Raw genomic sequence first — 17,294 nt, forward strand, 5'->3', positions numbered from 1 at the left:
TTTTACTACTGATTACTGCGTTGAACTGTTTACAATTTATATTGTGATATTTCCTGTTTATTTAGTTACTTATATTTTGGATACTAATTGAAGCCATCATATTTATCATAATTCGTATATATTAGGTCTCCCGAATTCGCTCATTTAAATTAACAATTATGCCTTTATGTTTATAAGCAACAAAAATAGCAATTCTTATTATTATCACTATACTTACCAAATTGTATCCATATAAGAAATAATTTGCTATGAAGATTCAACTTGAAAATGTTTTTTAGATTGGATTTATTGCCTTTTATTATTTGATCGGACGTAATTTTTTTTTTTTTTTTTTTTTTTGTAAAGTTTCGAATGTCTTCATATTTTACACTTACTTTAACATATTTTATAAAAAAGTTTCCATTTATGCTTGATTGGTTTCCATTACAAGTTTGATCAACTAGTACATTTATTGCATTTTTAATAATTGTTTTTATATCTACATATAGTATGTATGTACATATTTATGATATTTCTATTTCTTTACTCTTTGTGAGTTGTTCTTTTAGCTGCTTATTTTCCTCAAACTCTAGTGTTTTATTTTCGTAGGTGATTATTTTGTTCTAGCAATGCGGTTGGGTCTGGTGAACGAGGACAAAACCAAGTACCTACTCTCATCAAACAAACAGTTGGCGCACCCACGTCATTGTTCATAGTTATAATTTTGAGATTGCAAGGTACTCTTACGAACGGTGAAGTTTCGAAAAATGGACTGGCAACAATAGGTCTCTTTTTTTCGCCAAGCGTTAGCAAGTGGTGAATAGATGAAGCAACTGATATGAAAGAACATATACCATATTGGGAATAGAGCTGCCATAAATTATATGTGTTTGTAAGGCAGTGAATTATACCAGTCTAATGAGCTATAGCTTGTTGATGCTTTCGCATGCAAACATTTCGCCAAGTTAATCGAGCATAGAGATAGCAAGCGATAAAATGAACGAATAGAAGAGGCCTAATAGGGAACAAATGAGATGCCAAAACAAAAACACGAAATAGTCCTGATAAGGATACCAGACAGCGAGACAGAGCACGTTTGGGTTCAAGTCTAATGAGGCGTCACTTGGAGTGTTTGAGAGAAAGATTCTGCGGAAGATGTTTGGGCCTTTGCACGTTAGCGACGGTGAGTAACGTAGACAATGAAACAATGAGCTTTATGAGCACATAGACATAGTGTAACGAATAAAGATCCAGCGGCTCCGTTGGCTGGGTGTCATTCCGTCAAGAAGAAAATGTTTATATCACTTCGAATTTATTATTATTATATTATTATTAACTTGTAGCGTTAATACTAGTTTTCGCTTAAAATGGCGAACAAAGATGCACAACAGGGACAAAAAATCACAGAGAAATCTTCTAGTAAAACTATTTATATTTAAATTATGTGTATTTTTTTTTTTTTGTCAAACGCTTCTGCGACCAACAACCTCAAATAAAAACCACAAAAAACGGTAAAATCCCAACCTTGGAAAACTGGGAAAGAACTTTTCTATATACAACCCTGACTTTCAGAAAAACTTAGTTTCAAAATTTCTCAGCCGACTGCCGAGCTGTGTTGTAATTCAGTTTCCTTTCACCTTTTCGCAGAAGCCAGCTCACTTTGCCAGTTCATACTCCAAAAGCAAAAACAAAGTACATTTAAATTCTGTCTTTGTACTACTTGTATCACTTTATATGAATTCGCCTTTGTTGCCTCATAAAGGCCAAAACATATCCAAAAATTGTTACGTTTATACTTTGGTTTAGGACGTAAACGATAATCAAATTTTGTTCGCAAGCACACATCTCTAGTTATTTGAAGACTTCGACGTGTCTTTTTTATACAATACCAGTAAATAAATAATTAAAATGACCAGTGTTAAAGGCGTGATTGGAAAATTCTACAATGATTATGTAGAAAACACTCCTCGTAAGCTGAAATTAGTGGATACCTACCTGGCATACGTCTTTCTAACCGGCGTTATTCAGTTCGTGTATTGTTGTTTAGTCGGCACATTCCCATTCAATTCTTTCCTGTCGGGCTTCATAAGTACAATAAGCTGTTTTGTACTCGGCGTTTGTCTCCGGCTTCAAGCAAATCCGCAAAATAAAGCAGTATTCGCGGGTATTTCACCGGAACGCGGTTTCGCTGATTTCATTTTTGCACACGTTATATTACACTTGGTTGTCATGAATTTTATTGGATAAGAATGTCACTGAAATAAATCAAATACAAAAAAATGGTATTTACGAAATATACAAATTAAAATTACAAAATATTTTTCAGTTTAATAGGCGTAGGTAACTTTGAAAAGGGTCAAGTTCTTCTTCACAAAATTCTAGCGTTATTTCTGGTTCATCAATTGTATGTTTTAATGCCGGCAACGGCTCTAGCCAGTGATACAATTCTGGGGATGGTACCTTATTAAGTTTCTTATACTTATTAGGGCATGCATTGTGTTTCTGAATCAATATTGAATCATTAACGTTAATAGGTGTGAGATTTTTAAAGACTACTTGATCAGTATTAAAATTCAGCCTTTGGGTTACCTGCGGAAATAAATTGAAGTATTTAAAATATATAATAAAAATATGCATTTATAAAGTTATTTTGGTTTACTTTTGGTGCGATGATCGCTTTCGAGCGGGGTGTCAAATCAATATCCTGCTTAAATAATGGAGGTCGCATAGCCTCGATGTTCTCTATTTGATTAACTTCGCGCAAAACGCTGTTCAGTTGGGGTGCGTTATATTTCCTGACAATTTTGTCTCCACTAGAACCAATGCTCGCGGTTACCTTTACAGCTTGCACTTGGTTAGCAGATGGGCAAGAACTGTGTGAGTGTGCTTGCAGTTTGTTTTTGCACATAATACTACTGCTGGGATTAACCACATTCTTTCGACACGTTGAATTTTTACTTAAAGTCTTAAGGGACTTTTTTTGGTAATTTGACATTTTTAAATAACATTAAACGGCGATAGAGCCGATAGTCTACTTTTAAAACCACTAATCGTTTTCTTCTATTGAGTATCGATTTTATCCCATAATAGCAAGTTCCCATGCTATTTCAAAATACGTTGATCAGCTAATTTTCGTGATGGAATTTTCAAATGAATTACTGGGAAAATTTTAAATTAATGGCCCACGTTTTAAAAAAAAGTTTTTATAAGTATGACCTACTTAGGCGGCCTTGGGCCGCGTTCCAAAAAATTATTCTCGTCAATCCAACACCAACTACGTGCCCACAGTATTTTTGGGCGAAGTTGAACTTCAGCTGTTCTTCAAAAATCAAATTGATAATTTAATTAAATATTTTCAAACTCACTCTATATATTTCAGAGGTTGTTATTAAATTTTAACAGAAGAGTTTGTATGTAAATTGCGTTCCTATATTGCTTTGTTTTTATTCGCATTCAATTTGTTTGCTTTGCGTCTGGCAGCACATTATTTTACCCATGCTTTTCAGTAAATTAATTGGAATTGTTCGCGGACAGGTAGCAGTATTGGAATATAGTAAACGGCTTATTTGATTGTTGAATTTTGTCAGTAAAAAATGGAAAAGTATTTTGTAAGCAAACAAGCGAAGGTTACGGTTACTTGCCACTCTCCATGAAGGTGTAAAGGGGGGTCCACTTAGGACATTGTGAAAAATTTTACGAGCTAGCGAAACAAAAATCAAAACCAAACGAAAAAATTCAAACCACTAAATCGCTAATAATAAAACAGCTATTATACTGATAACATTTTGTATGTATGCGCATACAGTTATATAAACCGATTATATTAACTCATGTAGAATATTTCGCTCATATTATTATTTTGTACATCGCGTGAAGGAGACTACAGCTTACGTAGACTTATGCATATTTATATTTGTAATATTGATATATTTGATCTTGCTCTGACTTAGAATCTTTCGCGACCCACCGAATTAGTTATTTACGTCAAATAATTTGTCAAAGTTACTGTTATCTAAAAAATTATAGAGAGTGACGAAGACATTTAGAGAATTGTGAATGTATTAATATATTTATAAAAAAGTTTGATTGTGTAAACTGTTCGTGTAAACGCCAAGTAAGCCAAGAGTAACCAGCCACAAAAATAACCAAATTGGTGTGTTTAACTAGAAATCGACACATCACTGATTGCGGTTTCCGTAATACAATTGCTCGAATAGTCATCTTTTGAGTCTATTGAATTTATCACAATATTTAGGTTGCCAGAATATTAATTGAAGTACGAACGTTATCAGTGTATTTTAAAGGTATAAAAAGAGATAACATAATACGGATTTTTATTTGTGGCAGCTACATATTTTTCACAGCCCTTGAGATCAAAGTGATAGTATTTGAATTTATGCTACGACACGAATGCACTTTCACAAAGAAAGTGCAATGCAAAATCACGTGGCAAAGCTGTCCTTATTTCTTGTAATTCGTTAATATTTTTTTTAGGCTTTCAACTGAATCGAGGAAAAATGAAATTTTTAACAGCAAAAGAAATACGGGATGCCTTTCTGGGTTTCTTTAAAGAGAAAGGTCATCTTTATGTGCATTCGTCCAGTACCATACCTTTGGATGATCCTACTTTGCTCTTCGCTAACGCTGGAATGAATCAATTTAAGCCAATATTTTTGGGTACAGCTGATCCAAATAGCGAAATGGTCAAGTGGATTCGTGTAGCAAATACGCAGAAATGTATACGTGCGGGTGGTAAACATAATGATCTTGATGATGTAGGTAAAGATGTTTACCATCACACATTTTTCGAGATGTTGGGAAATTGGTCATTTGGAGACTACTTTAAGAAGGAAATTTGCACATGGGCCTGGGAATTTTTAACGGAACGTATGAAATTGCCGAAAGACCGATTATATGTGACGTACTTTGGAGGCGATAAGGCATCTGGTCTTGAACCCGATTTAGAGTGTAAGCAGTTTTGGCTAGATCTTGGGCTCCTCCCAGAGCACATTTTACCAGGTAGCATGAAGGATAACTTTTGGGAAATGGGAGAAACGGGTCCATGTGGTCCATGCTCCGAACTTCATTTTGATCGCATCGGCGGGCGTAGTGTACCGCATCTAGTAAATATGGATGACCCAGATGTCTTAGAAATTTGGAATTTAGTGTTTATACAATATAATCGAGAACCCGATGGTACTCTTAAATCATTACCAAAGAAGCATATAGATTGTGGAATGGGCTTTGAGCGATTGGTGTCAGTGATTCAGAACAAAAGGTCAAACTACGATACTGATCTTTTCATGCCGCTTTTCAAAGCAATACAAGAAGGTACGGGTGCACCAGAGTATGAAGGACGAGTAGGCGCTGATGACGTGGATGGCATTGATATGGCATACCGGGTATTGGCGGATCACGCACGAACAATAACAATTGCTCTCGCTGATGGAGGTACACCTGATAACACGGGGCGAGGATATGTACTTAGACGAATTCTACGACGAGCTGTAAGGTGAGCTTTTCATCTAATTTTTTTATGCTAGTATGAATTATTATAGATATATATATATATATAATTAGCGATTATACCCAGTTGTTGGGTGTTTAGCCGAGCTCCTCCTATTTGTGGCGTGCGTCTTGATGTTGTTCCACAAATCTTGTGGGATCTATAGTTTTAAGCCGACTCCGAACGGCAGATATTTTTTTATGAGGAGATTTTTCATGGCAGAAATTCACTCTGAGTTTTGCCATTGCCTGCCGAGGGGCGACCGTTATTAGAAAAAACGTTTTCTTCATTCTGGTGCTTCACAGAGATTCGAACCTACGTACTCCGAATTTCGAATGGTAGTCACACACTAACACATACGCTACGGCGGCCGCCAATTGTGTATGAATTATTAGTTAGATTAAAAAATTATAATTTCCATAAGAACACTCAACAAAACGACTAAGTTTTTTTAATTAATAGATTCGTACAATTCAAAGCAATCCTGTGATAGATTTAACTATTCTTATGTTTTGCGATAAAGTGAGTCAGTTTCGCGAGAGATCAATATGTCTGTACTTATATAATTAACTCATTTTATTTGAAAACGATAAATTTGCTTTTCGAAGCAGAATTTTATAATTATTAATAAATAGCCAGCAACAGGTATACTAATCTCTCCGAAAGGAATATCTTATAGGATTTATTCCAAAAATTGCAAACGGTACGGCAGCAGCGGCTCTTTTGAGCTTTTCGTTTTTTTTTTTCAAGGCTTTAGCTGTCTAAATGGAGTTCCATTTTCGCACTGTTTTTTACTGAAATTTTGAGAGTGATTACTTATCAATCATACGAAGTATTTAAGAATAATTATCAAAATGTATGTTTTGCATTTAAATGTATTTTTTTTTTTTTTTTGCATGATTCCACTTTGATTTTTGGGTTAGCCCTTTTGGTGAATAGCATGAATAGTACAAGGTGTACAAAGCCACAACCAAATGAGTGGCGAACTTGGTTGCAATATACATAACATTGATAATAAATATTATATAAAAACACAATTTCACCTATGCCTTATTTTTTTATCTATATATAAATACGTCACATTAAACACCTTAACACCCTTTTTTGAAGTTCCATTTATCCGACTTTAATGAAAGATATAATATATCGATCTAAATCTATTATCTATTTCAAATGTTGAAATATTAATCCCAATTTATCGGAAGCGAACATCTGATACCATCCACAACTTTCTTATCGTTTATCCCTGAAACAGATTATGTTAAGCCACTGGAATCCCGTGTCTGTCTAATAGAATCGTTTAGTAAGGGAACTGGGTTAAGTTTGGCTTTGTCACAAAAAAATTATTTAACTTCGGTATACCGTTGCACCCATTTATTTATGAACGTCTCTGACTTCTTCAAATATTTTACTGCAGATCCATGTGACATTTTTGGACCTATATGGTGGACATAGGAACACTGCTTGAAATCGTTTTTCATAGGCGGAACTGATTTTTAAAAACAACGTACGCTTTCTAAATTTCTCTCAGAACTAACAAATTGCACAACGCGTATTGCGAAAAGAATGCGCCTATTTAACATTTAAATTTTTTTTAATGCGGAGCTCTATGTTTTAATTTTGTCGGGCACGCTTTTCAATACCATTTTAAGTAAAAAAGTGGGCGGTATTCTAAAAGGGGGCGCTGCATGTAACCTAAAAATGTAAATTGTGAAGTGAAATTTTTTAATCTTAATTTTATTTGTGGTAGATCTCCGTGTTTTATCTTATCTATATATAAAAAATATTTTTAAGGTATGAATAATTAATATATAAAATATATTTATCGATCGAAAGGTATTTTGATGCTGACGGGAAGTAAATTAATCGGATTTCAAATTGGTGTAATAAATATAAAGCTTACAAATCAATTAAAAGATATCGCTACTACAAATGCCAAAATATGTGTATATTCCTCCTAAATGTATGCTTCTGAATTAAAGAAGCGTGAAACGAAATTAGGATTTACTATTATAATTCAAAATACGGCTCTTAATAGTTATATGTGATAAATGGCACCATTCTAATGTCCGCCATGAGCACGAGAATTACATTTTTCAAGGACCCGCTTGTGTTTTAGCTCTGGGATCGTTGTTGGCTTATTCACATAGACATAACTTTTCAACAAACCCCACAAAAAGTAGTAGAGTTAGATCGCATGACCTAGGTTGTCAGTTTATATAGCCATTACGTGAAATTAATCGGCCGGGAAATTTTAGATGACAGTAATGCAATTCATTCGGATGTCAGAGAGAGAACGTTGGTTCGAATTTTGGTGAAAGACCAAAATGAAAAAAAAAGTTTTTTCTAATAGCGGTCGCCCCTCGGCAGGCAATGGCAAACCGCCGAGTGTATTTCTGCCATGAAAAAGCTCCTCATAAAAAATATCTGCCGTTCGGAGTCGGCTTGAAACTGTAGGCTCCTCCATTTGTGGAACAACATCAAGACGCACGCCATAACTCGGAGGAGCTCGACCAAACACCCAAAAAGGGAGTACGCGCAATTATATATGTACATATATAATGCGATGTTTTATTGTTCAGTTATACATCAATTTAGGCATTTCTTGAATTTGAATATAGTTGTATGTTTTATGCATTACATTTAAGAGACAAATACTATTCTTTGAACAAATTAAAATAAATCGTTTTGAGGAAACTTTTATAGCTAATGTTTCTCTTTATACTCTTAGATATGCCACGGAAAAACTAAACGCGAAACCAGGCTTCTTTGGGTCACTAGTGTACACTGTTGTGGATTTGCTAGGTGATGCTTTTCCTGAAGTGAAAAAGAATCCTCAGCAAATAATTGAAATTATTAACGAGGAGGAAGCGCAGTTCTTAAAAACATTATCCCGCGGGCGAGATCTTTTCAATCGCACAGTCGCAAAGTTGGACAACCAAAATATAATTCCTGGAGATTTGGCTTGGAAATTGTATGACACGTATGGCTTTCCAGTTGACTTGACCCAACTAATGGCTGAAGAGAAGAATTTACAAATAAATATGGAAGAATACGAAAAAGCGAAACAGGCAGCTTATATAATGTCACAAGGAAAGAGCACCTTGAAAGCGGAAGAAATTTGCTTAGATGTGCATGCCATTTCCGAATTACAATCAAAACAAATACCAATCACAAATGATTCATTTAAATACAAATATCAAGCTGAATCTGAAAAATTTGATTCTGCTTATAATTTTGGTTCATGCAAAGCAACTATACTTGCACTCCGTTTTGGAAACGAATTTGTAACTAAGATTGAACCTGGTAGTAAAGCAGGCATTATTTTAGACCAGACAAACTTTTACGCAGAAAGTGGTGGTCAAATTTATGACAAGGGTTTCTTAAATAGTGCTGGTGATAAGTTTTTTGTTGAAGCAGTTTATAATCGAGGAGGGTATATTTTGCACATTGGAGTTGCAGATGGAGAATTCGCTGTAGGTGATGAGCTTGAGCTTCAAATCGACATTGAGCGCCGTTGGTTAACTATGAAGAATCATTCCGCTACTCACGCATTAAATCATAGCCTGCTTCAAGTACTTGGCAAAGAGACTGACCAAAAGGGATCATTGGTGGTGCCAGATAAATTACGTTTTGATTTCAGTAGCAAGTCTGCTATGACAATTGAACAGGTAGTTAAGACCGAACAATTAACGCGAGATATTGTTTATAAGAATATACCTATATTTGCGAAAGAAACAAAATTGGCCAATGCCAAAAAAATTCTTGGACTTCGCTCAGTTTTCGATGAGGTTTATCCAGACCCTGTGCGTGTAATTTCGTTTGGAGTACCAGTGGAAGAGTTAGAAAATAATCCCGAAAGCGGAGCAGGAGAAAAAACGTCAGTAGAATTTTGTGGCGGTACTCATTTACAGCGATCGGGCCATATGATGGAATTTGTAATTACTAGTGAGGAAGCCATCGCGAAAGGCATACGGCGTATCGTAGCTCTTACTGGTCCTGAAGCAGTGAAAGCCTTAAAGAAAAATGATGAACTTCAAAAGCAAATACAAACATTAAAATCTACAATAGAAGAGGATAAGGATGGTAAAAATTCAAAGAGCTATGTGAAGCAAATTGTGGAATTAACAGAGGAGGTGTCGCAAGCCGTAATACCGTATGTGAAAAAAGATGAAATGCGTAATTTGCTTAAACAATTGAAAAAGACACTCGACGATAAGGAACGAACATTGAAAGCAGCTGTTGCTGTTACCGTGATCGAAAAAACGAAAGAGATTTGCCAAGCAAACCCAAGTGCCATATTGTTAGTAAAACAGTTTGAGGCTTTCAACAATACTAAGGCCCTTGATGGGGCTTTAAAGCAGGTACGTACTTTGTGCCCCGACGCCGCTGCATTGTTACTTTCCGTCGACGCCGATTCTAACAAGATATTCTGCTTGGCCTCTGTTCCAAAGTCCGCTGTAGACAAGGGCCTTAAGGCAAATGAATGGGTACAAAAGTTATCTGATGCCATTGGTGGAAAAGGAGGTGGAAAGCCAGAATCTGCACAGGCGTCTGGTTCAAACTACGAAAATGTGGATGAAATCATGAGATTGGCTACAGAGTTCGCAAAGATTAAACTTGGTGTTTAATATCTGACACACGTTTTACTAAAACTTGAGACTTATTTATTTTATTAATTTAAAAATATTTTGTTTGCGGCCATTTTGGCATTAAATAAAAATCAATTTAAAATTATTTTAGAACACTTTGGATTAAAAAATACCAAGCTTTTCAACATATTTGGTCGAACGCATTTTAAAGTACCCACTTTTTAAGACATATTTTCTGATCGTTTCTTTTGCGGTGGCATTGAGCAGGAAATTTGTCATTGGAAGTAGACAAGCAGCAATGGCGTTATTGTACATAGTTAGCAACATAAAAAATTGCTCAAAATCTCACAAATGGCTACGACTGGGCTATAAAACTGTATACAAACGATTTTTCCAAAAATTCTAACTAAAAACTTTAAAATTTTTTTAAATTCTTTAAAATATTAACCTTTGAGTTATATGTTTTTTGTTGCAGTATAAACATATTGGTATGAACTATATTTAAAAAAATAGTAAAAATTTCGCAATAAGTTATGCTGCTATTATGTAATTAAGACAAATGATTTGTGAGCTGAATTTTTATTTGGTATTCAATCTATTAACTCTGCGAGGCATTCAACTAGGACAGTTGGAAGTGAAGTAACTGCTATATCTGGTAAAAAGAAAACGGAACTTTTAAATCGCATTAGAAAGCAGACAAAAGCCGCGCTTATTTTAGTGGTTTCTGAATTTATTACCTATAAACGTCAATATTTTTCTATCTACATATGTACATATTATTTAATCGAATTAAACTTTTACATTAAATTTTTTTTTGTTATCCAATCTACTGCCTCTGAGAAATTTTCAACAAGAGCGGTTGGAGGTGGAGTAACGACTATGTCTGCTAAATATTTTCCTGTTTTGACTTGTATACCTTTTAATCCTAATTGCATTGCGCCTGCAATATCATCATTGGGATCCTGCAACATAAATGAATTATTTAACAAGTTTTTATTGATAATGTTGAAAACATAAAACAGCTATGTACTTACATCCCCTATCATAACACATTCCTCTGGACGTATTCCTTCAGGTATGGCACTTCGAAAAAAGTATTCATTAGGTTTTCCTATAAGTATTGAACGTACGGAAGTTGCGTACTCTAATCCTTTAATAAAAGCTCCGGGACCCAGTGCAAGACCATCACGTCTCTTATAGTATTTGCCTTGATGTATGGCTATAAGCCGGTTAGTTTTGTTTGCCATGAGCAAACTGCAATTACAAATTTAAAGTTGTCTGCATATATACTATTGATAAATTTCGATACCTGAACTTCAAACTAGATAATTAACTATAAATTATTTATCCAGTTTATGAAGCATATGGAAAAATTAAGGGAGTACCAACAGTAGTGTACCGGTTGCAAAAGCATTAATATGACTTTTTTGATCAATTTTTCCATGTGCCCTACAAAGTAAATGTCTTACTTGAATGCTTTGTTTAAGTTCTCGTAGTAGAATTCATCGGGTGCTAGTCCAACTACTACCGAGTCGAGTTGGCGTTCCTTGTCCGTGCAAACAAAGTCTCGGCGCGCATCTTCGCTTAACAAATAAAATGGATTAAGTTTCTCCTTTTCAACATAGTTTGCCGCAGCACTTAATGAACTAAAAATTTCAGATGTTTCCAATTCAAACCCCATCTTTTGTAATCGCTCATGAAGTGTTTTTCTCGACTCCTTTGTGGTATTCGTTACAAACTTGATATGAATATTTGTTTCACGTAATCTGACAATATCAAAAAGTTATTTTTTTTTATTACAATTTTCAATAAATAGATACCTTTTCAAAGCATAAACAGCATTAGGAGTGGGTTCATCTTCAACATGCAAAGTCCCACTTAAGTCTATAAGAGCAGCCTTTATGGACATGTTTATACTTTTTTGGGATAAAAAACGTTTATTAAAACTACATCTGACAAATCTGGCGTACATAGTAACCGATAAGGCTATTTTATATGCAGATAAATTCGTTTTGGTAGCCGATACATAATTTTCGATTATTCTAAAAAGGGGGGAATTTTTAGAAGATTGCCAGTTTCCCCAGTGTCGCATCCCCAACTTTGTATAGGGCAATTCACGATTAAGAAAACAAACATCTTGATGAAATATGATGTCTCTTATTTCTGGGCAAATAAGCTTATATGACTCCCGTATAAGTAATGGTGCAGCCAGTATGCTAATTAAGTTAGGGTTATATTGTATATATCCCCTATAAATAATAATAATAATGGTGCTCACACTCACCAACGTAAACGTACGTTCCGTGTCAGCTGACACGATTAAACTAATGAAAGCCCCATATAATGAAAACTCACCATCGTTCCGTTACGAGGTATCGTAGATCGTGTACGTGGGTAAATGAAGAATTTTGGATTGTTCCGTAAAAATGTGTCAGCTCATTGCTCTCTTACCACGCAGTGTTGCCAAACAGTACATTTCGAAATCATTAACAAAATAAACTTAGAAAAATTTTAATTTGTATTAAAATAACTTAAAATGATGTTAATTGTAGATAAATGAACTAATTGCATTTGACTTTGGTTTATTAAACAATGAAAACTTGTAAGTGATAACGCGGGTGTATGTAAAAGAGTGTATGCAAATATATCAATGGCAACATTGTGTCAATACAACCAAACACAAACGACAGGGACTACGATAACGTCGGTGAGTGTAGGTACCATAAAGAAAACGCACCGTTTCACTACTTGCCACTAAAGCTTGCTATAGGGTTTGCAGCTTCTTTCAAACCCAAAACCTGCAAACACCGGTTGTTGTAGCAGCATATATGTACATGTATGGGGAATGCTGCTGTAGTAATTTTATAAATTATCAGTAAGAGTTTTACGTGAAACTTTAATGTTAAAAAATCTTATTTTTTGCATTAATTTCTCAGATGCTCATTTACTTAAATATAAACACCGATAAGGAACAACATTCTATCTTTATGGATTGTACATTTAATAAATGTACTAAATAATACTTTATATATTATTAAAATTTTATTATTCTAAATGTTTGTCTAAACAGAATAAATGTACAAAACGAACTGTCAAAGGAACGATAGTGCGGAAAGAATAATCCGAAACAAGAAAAAATGGCAGGGAATATAACTAGATAACACTGCGGTACGAAAAGGAATTGTAATCAATTATATTGAGGTTATATTACTAGGCCGACATCGGCATTATTTGTTTATTTCAATTTCAGGATATATGTATACATATAAATTTAAGATAATATATTGATAATTAGTGAAAATTCCGCGAGAATTTTTTATTCCAAATTTTCGGCTGCGGAGTTCTTTTTATAAGACATGCATATACACATTTTACAATAAAATGTTTTTTTGGGGGGTAGGCGGTGACACTAGCATCCCTCTCCGCCCAAATACAATGTGGTGGATGTAATGGAAAGCCGTAAAAATTTATGGTACGAATTTCGTCACAGCAATCAGCTGTTCGTTCGCATCTTTTTCCAATTACCAAATATGTCCTAACCTTAATGCTTTGCCCCATAATATTTTAACAACACGGCCCAAACAAAATTTTAATTCAAAACAGCTTTTCGATCTACCTGCTTTGACTGGGCCTAAAAAATGGTTGCTTCTCAATTTTTGGCGGCTTTTCGAAGAATTTTTGTAGTCGAAAATGGTTTACATGTTGTATTACGAAGAACACATTCGTTGCCAAACGCTTTGCGCCCCATTAAATCGAAATCAACTAGAAAAGAGGTTTGTTTTCATTTTATACATATAAAGTTTTAATATGTTGACAAAGGTTCATTACAAAAGCCAATTTACTTCGTGGACTCAAAACAAGTACATGTAATCGGTGGGAAAGGCGGAGATGGTTGCATATCTTTTTTACAACTTTGGTGTAATGAACGTGCCGGTCCCGACGGTGGAGATGGCGGAAATGGTGGCCACGTAATTTTCCAATCAACTACAGATGTACACAATTTTAATCATATACTCAGCCAAATATGTGGTTTACCAGGAGAAAACGGCCGGAGTGAGAATTGTCATGGGAAGAATGCACAACACACAGTTGTAAAAGTACCTATCGGAACGGTAGTGCGGAATAAAGAGGGTTGTGTAGTTGGGGATTTAAGTGAAGTGAATATAATGTTTGTTGCTGCGCGAGGAGGCGTCGGTGGAAAAGGAAATCGATTTTTTGCCACTTCGATTCAAAAAACCCCAAAAATATGCGAGTATGGTCCAGAGGGCGAAGATGCTACTTACGTTTTGGAATTACGAACTATGGCCGATGTAGGTTTTATTGGACATCCCAATGCAGGTAAAAGTTCATTGCTTAATGCAATTACACGAGCGAAGCCAAAAGTAGCTCCCTATCCATTTACAACGCTTCGTCCTTACATTGGAATGGTGCAATATGATGACTTAACTCAATTGGCAGTCGCTGATTTACCGGGTTTAATACCGGACTCGCACCTCAATAAAGGACTGGGAATACAGTTCCTTAAGCATGCAGAACGTTGTAAGGTGTTGCTTATTGTTCTGGACGCCAGTTTAGATAATCCTATGCTACACTATGAACAATTAATGTATGAGCTAAAACAATTTAACCCTAATTTAGCGAAGCGCCCCAAAATAGTTGTAGCGAATAAAATTGATTTGCCAGAGGCCAGACATAATTATGTAGATCTTCAAAGCAAATTCGATGGTAAACTTATTGCAGTTAGTGCAAAGACAGGCGAAAATCTGTCTGAACTATTATCAATCATGCGGGAATACTGCGAGCAACATACATAAAAGTAAAAACATAAAGCATAAAGAAAAAATATTTTATTTATTTTTGTTCATAGACATATATTTATCAACTAAAATTAATACATGAGTTTAAGATTTAGTAGCACAAATAGCAGGGAAACATTTCAAACAAACAAATTTTATAAATCTTCCTCTGAAGTCGGCAACCAAAAAGCCATGTTTGTACAAGCCGATGCAAGCATCATGTATTTGGGATTGAATTGTACGCATTGCACGGGTCCTGGGTGATCTCCGTTTAAAACGCATACTTTACAACCAGTGTCCGCGTTCCAAATATGCACACGGCCATCTGTACTTCCCGAAAAAATAAATTGCGAATCCGGACTGAAACTGGCTTCTATGGGAATGCCCTTGTTGTTTGGATAACCAGTGAAAGTTTGCAAAGGAGTTCCATGAAATGCGTCTACTAAACGTATGATGGATCCATTCGTACTGATAAGAATTATTTTACCATCCCTTGAGAATTTCAAACCAGTCCAATCACATTCTTTCTCTTGATATAATTTGAACGTTACGAAAGGTCCTTTATCGAATGAGCGCAAATCATATAGCTTAATGCTCTCAGAATTTACACCAGCTGCAAATATTAATCCTTCTGGATCGTATGCGGCAACAGGACGACCAGGTAAGTTCATCAATCCCTGGCAATTGGGCGAACGTAAATCCCATAATCGCAAAGTCTTATCCAACGAGCCAGAGAGGAAGGTATCTTCAACCGGCGAAATGCACAGTGAAATAACTTTTTTTGTATGGCCAGGGAAATATCTCAAGTATTTATTATCATGAAGACTTAAGTAACGTATAGTGTCATCTACTTTCGTTGAACTATGAATTGCGGTGTTATTGGCGTGGGTGAAACGTATTAGATCAACGCCATACTTCTTTGAATTAACAGTTCGACTCTGCGTTCCTTTCTCACAGTCATATATAACAATTTGGTCATCCTCACTGCATGAAATCAAATGCTCACCGTTTGGAGAAAAGTCTATTGCATTTATTTTGTCAGTATTTTCACGAAATACCTTTGCAACCTTAAAACTTTTTACAACGGAATCAACAAGCTTCATTTTCATTTTTATCCTTACACGATGTAAACAATCGCCAGTATAAGAAATCTCGGATCTAGATAAGTTATTGTATGATGAGGAAGTAGAGTGATTTTTGGAACACAGAGTGTTTCATTGACAAAGTAAATCTAAAACGCAGGGTGACAGTTTAAAAGCTTTAACTAGACTTTTGACAGAGAAGCTGCATCAGTGATGAGTTTGTTGTAAGGCGAATTCAATAAAGGTGATAGCAGTAGACCGGCTGATTTGGTTTTTTTCGTGTACATTCGTATACAAGCACAAAATCAGGTAACGAAAAGCAGTTCCATTTTCATTATCGTCGTATGCTCCTCTCTTCAGATGAATGTACTGAATACAATTGAAAGAAATAAAACAAACAAATCGAAGAGAGATTACTTGCGTTTCCACGACAGTCGGTTCTACGTTACCGAAACGACCCGGATTTATATCCGGTCAAGGACTGTCACTCCAGCAGCATTCCCCGTATGTAAGTATGGGGAATGTTTATGCTGTTACAACAACAACAAGAGAGATTACTTGTTTGTGAATATTCAATGAATGGCTTGGTTATATTGTGATTTTAAAATTAAAAGGAGCAGTGTCACACTAACCTATCAGCGATTATAGAAAAAAGAGAAGGCTAAATCCTTACTAAAATGACAGCAGCGTTTGGAAAACTCAATAAAAGAAAGGTGGACTTGTACGCAAGTCCCAAATATCGTAAAATGGTTAAATCGAAGCTATGGAGAGCTTTTTTTCAGCTAACACAATTCCTGACATGTCATGGTTCCTATCAGAAGTACCTACATACCTGAGTCGCTTTTATGTCCATGCAGACGGGATTTAGCTACACTATCAGAAGATCCGGTAGTACCAGAACATAAAGTGGTCATCATGATGACTTCAACGTATGCGTGCGATAAGATTTGGTTAGCAATCAGCAATATGCAACATGTATTAAAGCTGGCAGACGTCTACGAAGTCAGCGGCAGCTAAACAGACGATACTTAAGAAAGAAACCGACTCTTAAGTCGGCGTGAGACAAGTATGATGGGAAAAGGGTGGACAGGCCCAGCTCGGGTGGTTGCATTCAGAAATAGACAGAACTGTGGAGGATCAAAGTAAATGCTCCTTTTGACGGGCTGGATGGGAAGAGTAAGAGACGTGAAAATAGATGTTAGAAATAAACAAACTACAATCAATCAAGTATGATATTCTGCGGGGTAACGCACACCCCTGTGTGTCTTCCGGAGGTTAGACATACATGGCCTTCAGCTACATTGGCCTTCTATCACAAATTTATTTCTATATACCATAT

At 35.5% G+C, this 17,294-nt stretch overlaps 6 protein-coding genes across 6 annotated transcripts; 3 read left to right on the forward strand and 3 right to left on the reverse strand.

Moving 5' to 3' along the window:
• Positions 1-1,798: 1,798 nt before the first annotated feature.
• On the forward strand, positions 1,799-2,295 carry LOC129247538 (dolichyl-diphosphooligosaccharide--protein glycosyltransferase subunit DAD1). The gene has a single exon (XM_054886693.1). The coding sequence runs from the start codon at positions 1,888-1,890 to the stop codon at positions 2,224-2,226; it is 339 nt and encodes a 112-aa protein (XP_054742668.1). The 5' UTR covers positions 1,799-1,887; the 3' UTR covers positions 2,227-2,295.
• Positions 2,200-3,081, reverse strand: LOC129247537 (protein PPP1R35 homolog). The gene is made up of 2 exons (XM_054886691.1): positions 2,639-3,081; positions 2,200-2,568 (listed from the first exon to the last, which is right to left on the reverse strand). Exons 1-2 carry the CDS (start codon positions 2,972-2,974, stop codon positions 2,302-2,304), a joined length of 603 nt encoding a protein of 200 aa, XP_054742666.1. The 5' UTR covers positions 2,975-3,081; the 3' UTR covers positions 2,200-2,301.
• Positions 3,082-4,147: 1,066 nt separating this feature from the next.
• LOC129247539 (alanine--tRNA ligase, cytoplasmic) lies at positions 4,148-10,222 on the forward strand. The gene is made up of 3 exons (XM_054886694.1): positions 4,148-4,283; positions 4,474-5,491; positions 8,217-10,222. Exons 2-3 carry the CDS (start codon positions 4,497-4,499, stop codon positions 10,114-10,116), a joined length of 2,895 nt encoding a protein of 964 aa, XP_054742669.1. The 5' UTR covers positions 4,148-4,283; positions 4,474-4,496; the 3' UTR covers positions 10,117-10,222.
• A 564-nt stretch (positions 10,223-10,786) lies between these two features.
• LOC129247540 (haloacid dehalogenase-like hydrolase domain-containing protein 2) lies at positions 10,787-12,088 on the reverse strand. The gene is made up of 4 exons (XM_054886695.1): positions 11,898-12,088; positions 11,547-11,843; positions 11,112-11,331; positions 10,787-11,039 (listed from the first exon to the last, which is right to left on the reverse strand). The coding sequence occupies exons 1-4, from the start codon at positions 12,047-12,049 to the stop codon at positions 10,875-10,877; spliced, it is 834 nt and encodes a 277-aa protein (XP_054742670.1). The 5' UTR covers positions 12,050-12,088; the 3' UTR covers positions 10,787-10,874.
• Positions 12,089-13,642: 1,554 nt separating this feature from the next.
• On the forward strand, positions 13,643-14,990 carry LOC129247541 (mitochondrial ribosome-associated GTPase 2). The gene is made up of 2 exons (XM_054886696.1): positions 13,643-13,850; positions 13,911-14,990. Exons 1-2 carry the CDS (start codon positions 13,716-13,718, stop codon positions 14,889-14,891), a joined length of 1,116 nt encoding a protein of 371 aa, XP_054742671.1. The 5' UTR covers positions 13,643-13,715; the 3' UTR covers positions 14,892-14,990.
• Positions 14,910-16,084, reverse strand: LOC129247542 (WD repeat-containing protein 82). Its single transcript, XM_054886697.1, has one exon. The coding sequence runs from the start codon at positions 15,980-15,982 to the stop codon at positions 15,029-15,031; it is 954 nt and encodes a 317-aa protein (XP_054742672.1). The 5' UTR covers positions 15,983-16,084; the 3' UTR covers positions 14,910-15,028.
• Between the last annotated feature and the right edge of the window lie 1,210 nt (positions 16,085-17,294).

The sequence above is a fragment of the Anastrepha obliqua genome, chromosome 5, assembly GCF_027943255.1.
Source record: "Anastrepha obliqua isolate idAnaObli1 chromosome 5, idAnaObli1_1.0, whole genome shotgun sequence".
Lineage (NCBI taxonomy): Eukaryota > Metazoa > Arthropoda > Insecta > Diptera > Tephritidae > Anastrepha > Anastrepha obliqua.

Coding starts and splice junctions, on each gene's coding strand:
- LOC129247539 (XM_054886694.1), top strand. CDS start 4,497: ATGAAATTTTTAACAGCAAAAGAAATACGGGATGCCTTTCTGGGTTTC. Junction 5,492..8,216: donor ATTCTACGACGAGCTGTAAG/GTGAGCTTTTCA, acceptor TTATACTCTTAG/ATATGCCACGGAAAAACTAA.
- LOC129247537 (XM_054886691.1), bottom strand. CDS start 2,974: ATGTCAAATTACCAAAAAAAGTCCCTTAAGACTTTAAGTAAAAATTCA. Junction 2,569..2,638: donor AAGCGATCATCGCACCAAAA/GTAAACCAAAAT, acceptor TTATTTCCGCAG/GTAACCCAAAGGCTGAATTT.
- LOC129247541 (XM_054886696.1), top strand. CDS start 13,716: ATGGTTGCTTCTCAATTTTTGGCGGCTTTTCGAAGAATTTTTGTAGTC. Junction 13,851..13,910: donor CGAAATCAACTAGAAAAGAG/GTTTGTTTTCAT, acceptor TCATTACAAAAG/CCAATTTACTTCGTGGACTC.
- LOC129247540 (XM_054886695.1), bottom strand. CDS start 12,049: ATGTACGCCAGATTTGTCAGATGTAGTTTTAATAAACGTTTTTTATCC. Junction 11,844..11,897: donor GCTGTTTATGCTTTGAAAAG/GTATCTATTTAT, acceptor TGATATTGTCAG/ATTACGTGAAACAAATATTC. Junction 11,332..11,546: donor AACTTAAACAAAGCATTCAA/GTAAGACATTTA, acceptor TTGTAATTGCAG/TTTGCTCATGGCAAACAAAA.
- LOC129247538 (XM_054886693.1), top strand. CDS start 1,888: ATGACCAGTGTTAAAGGCGTGATTGGAAAATTCTACAATGATTATGTA.
- LOC129247542 (XM_054886697.1), bottom strand. CDS start 15,982: ATGAAAATGAAGCTTGTTGATTCCGTTGTAAAAAGTTTTAAGGTTGCA.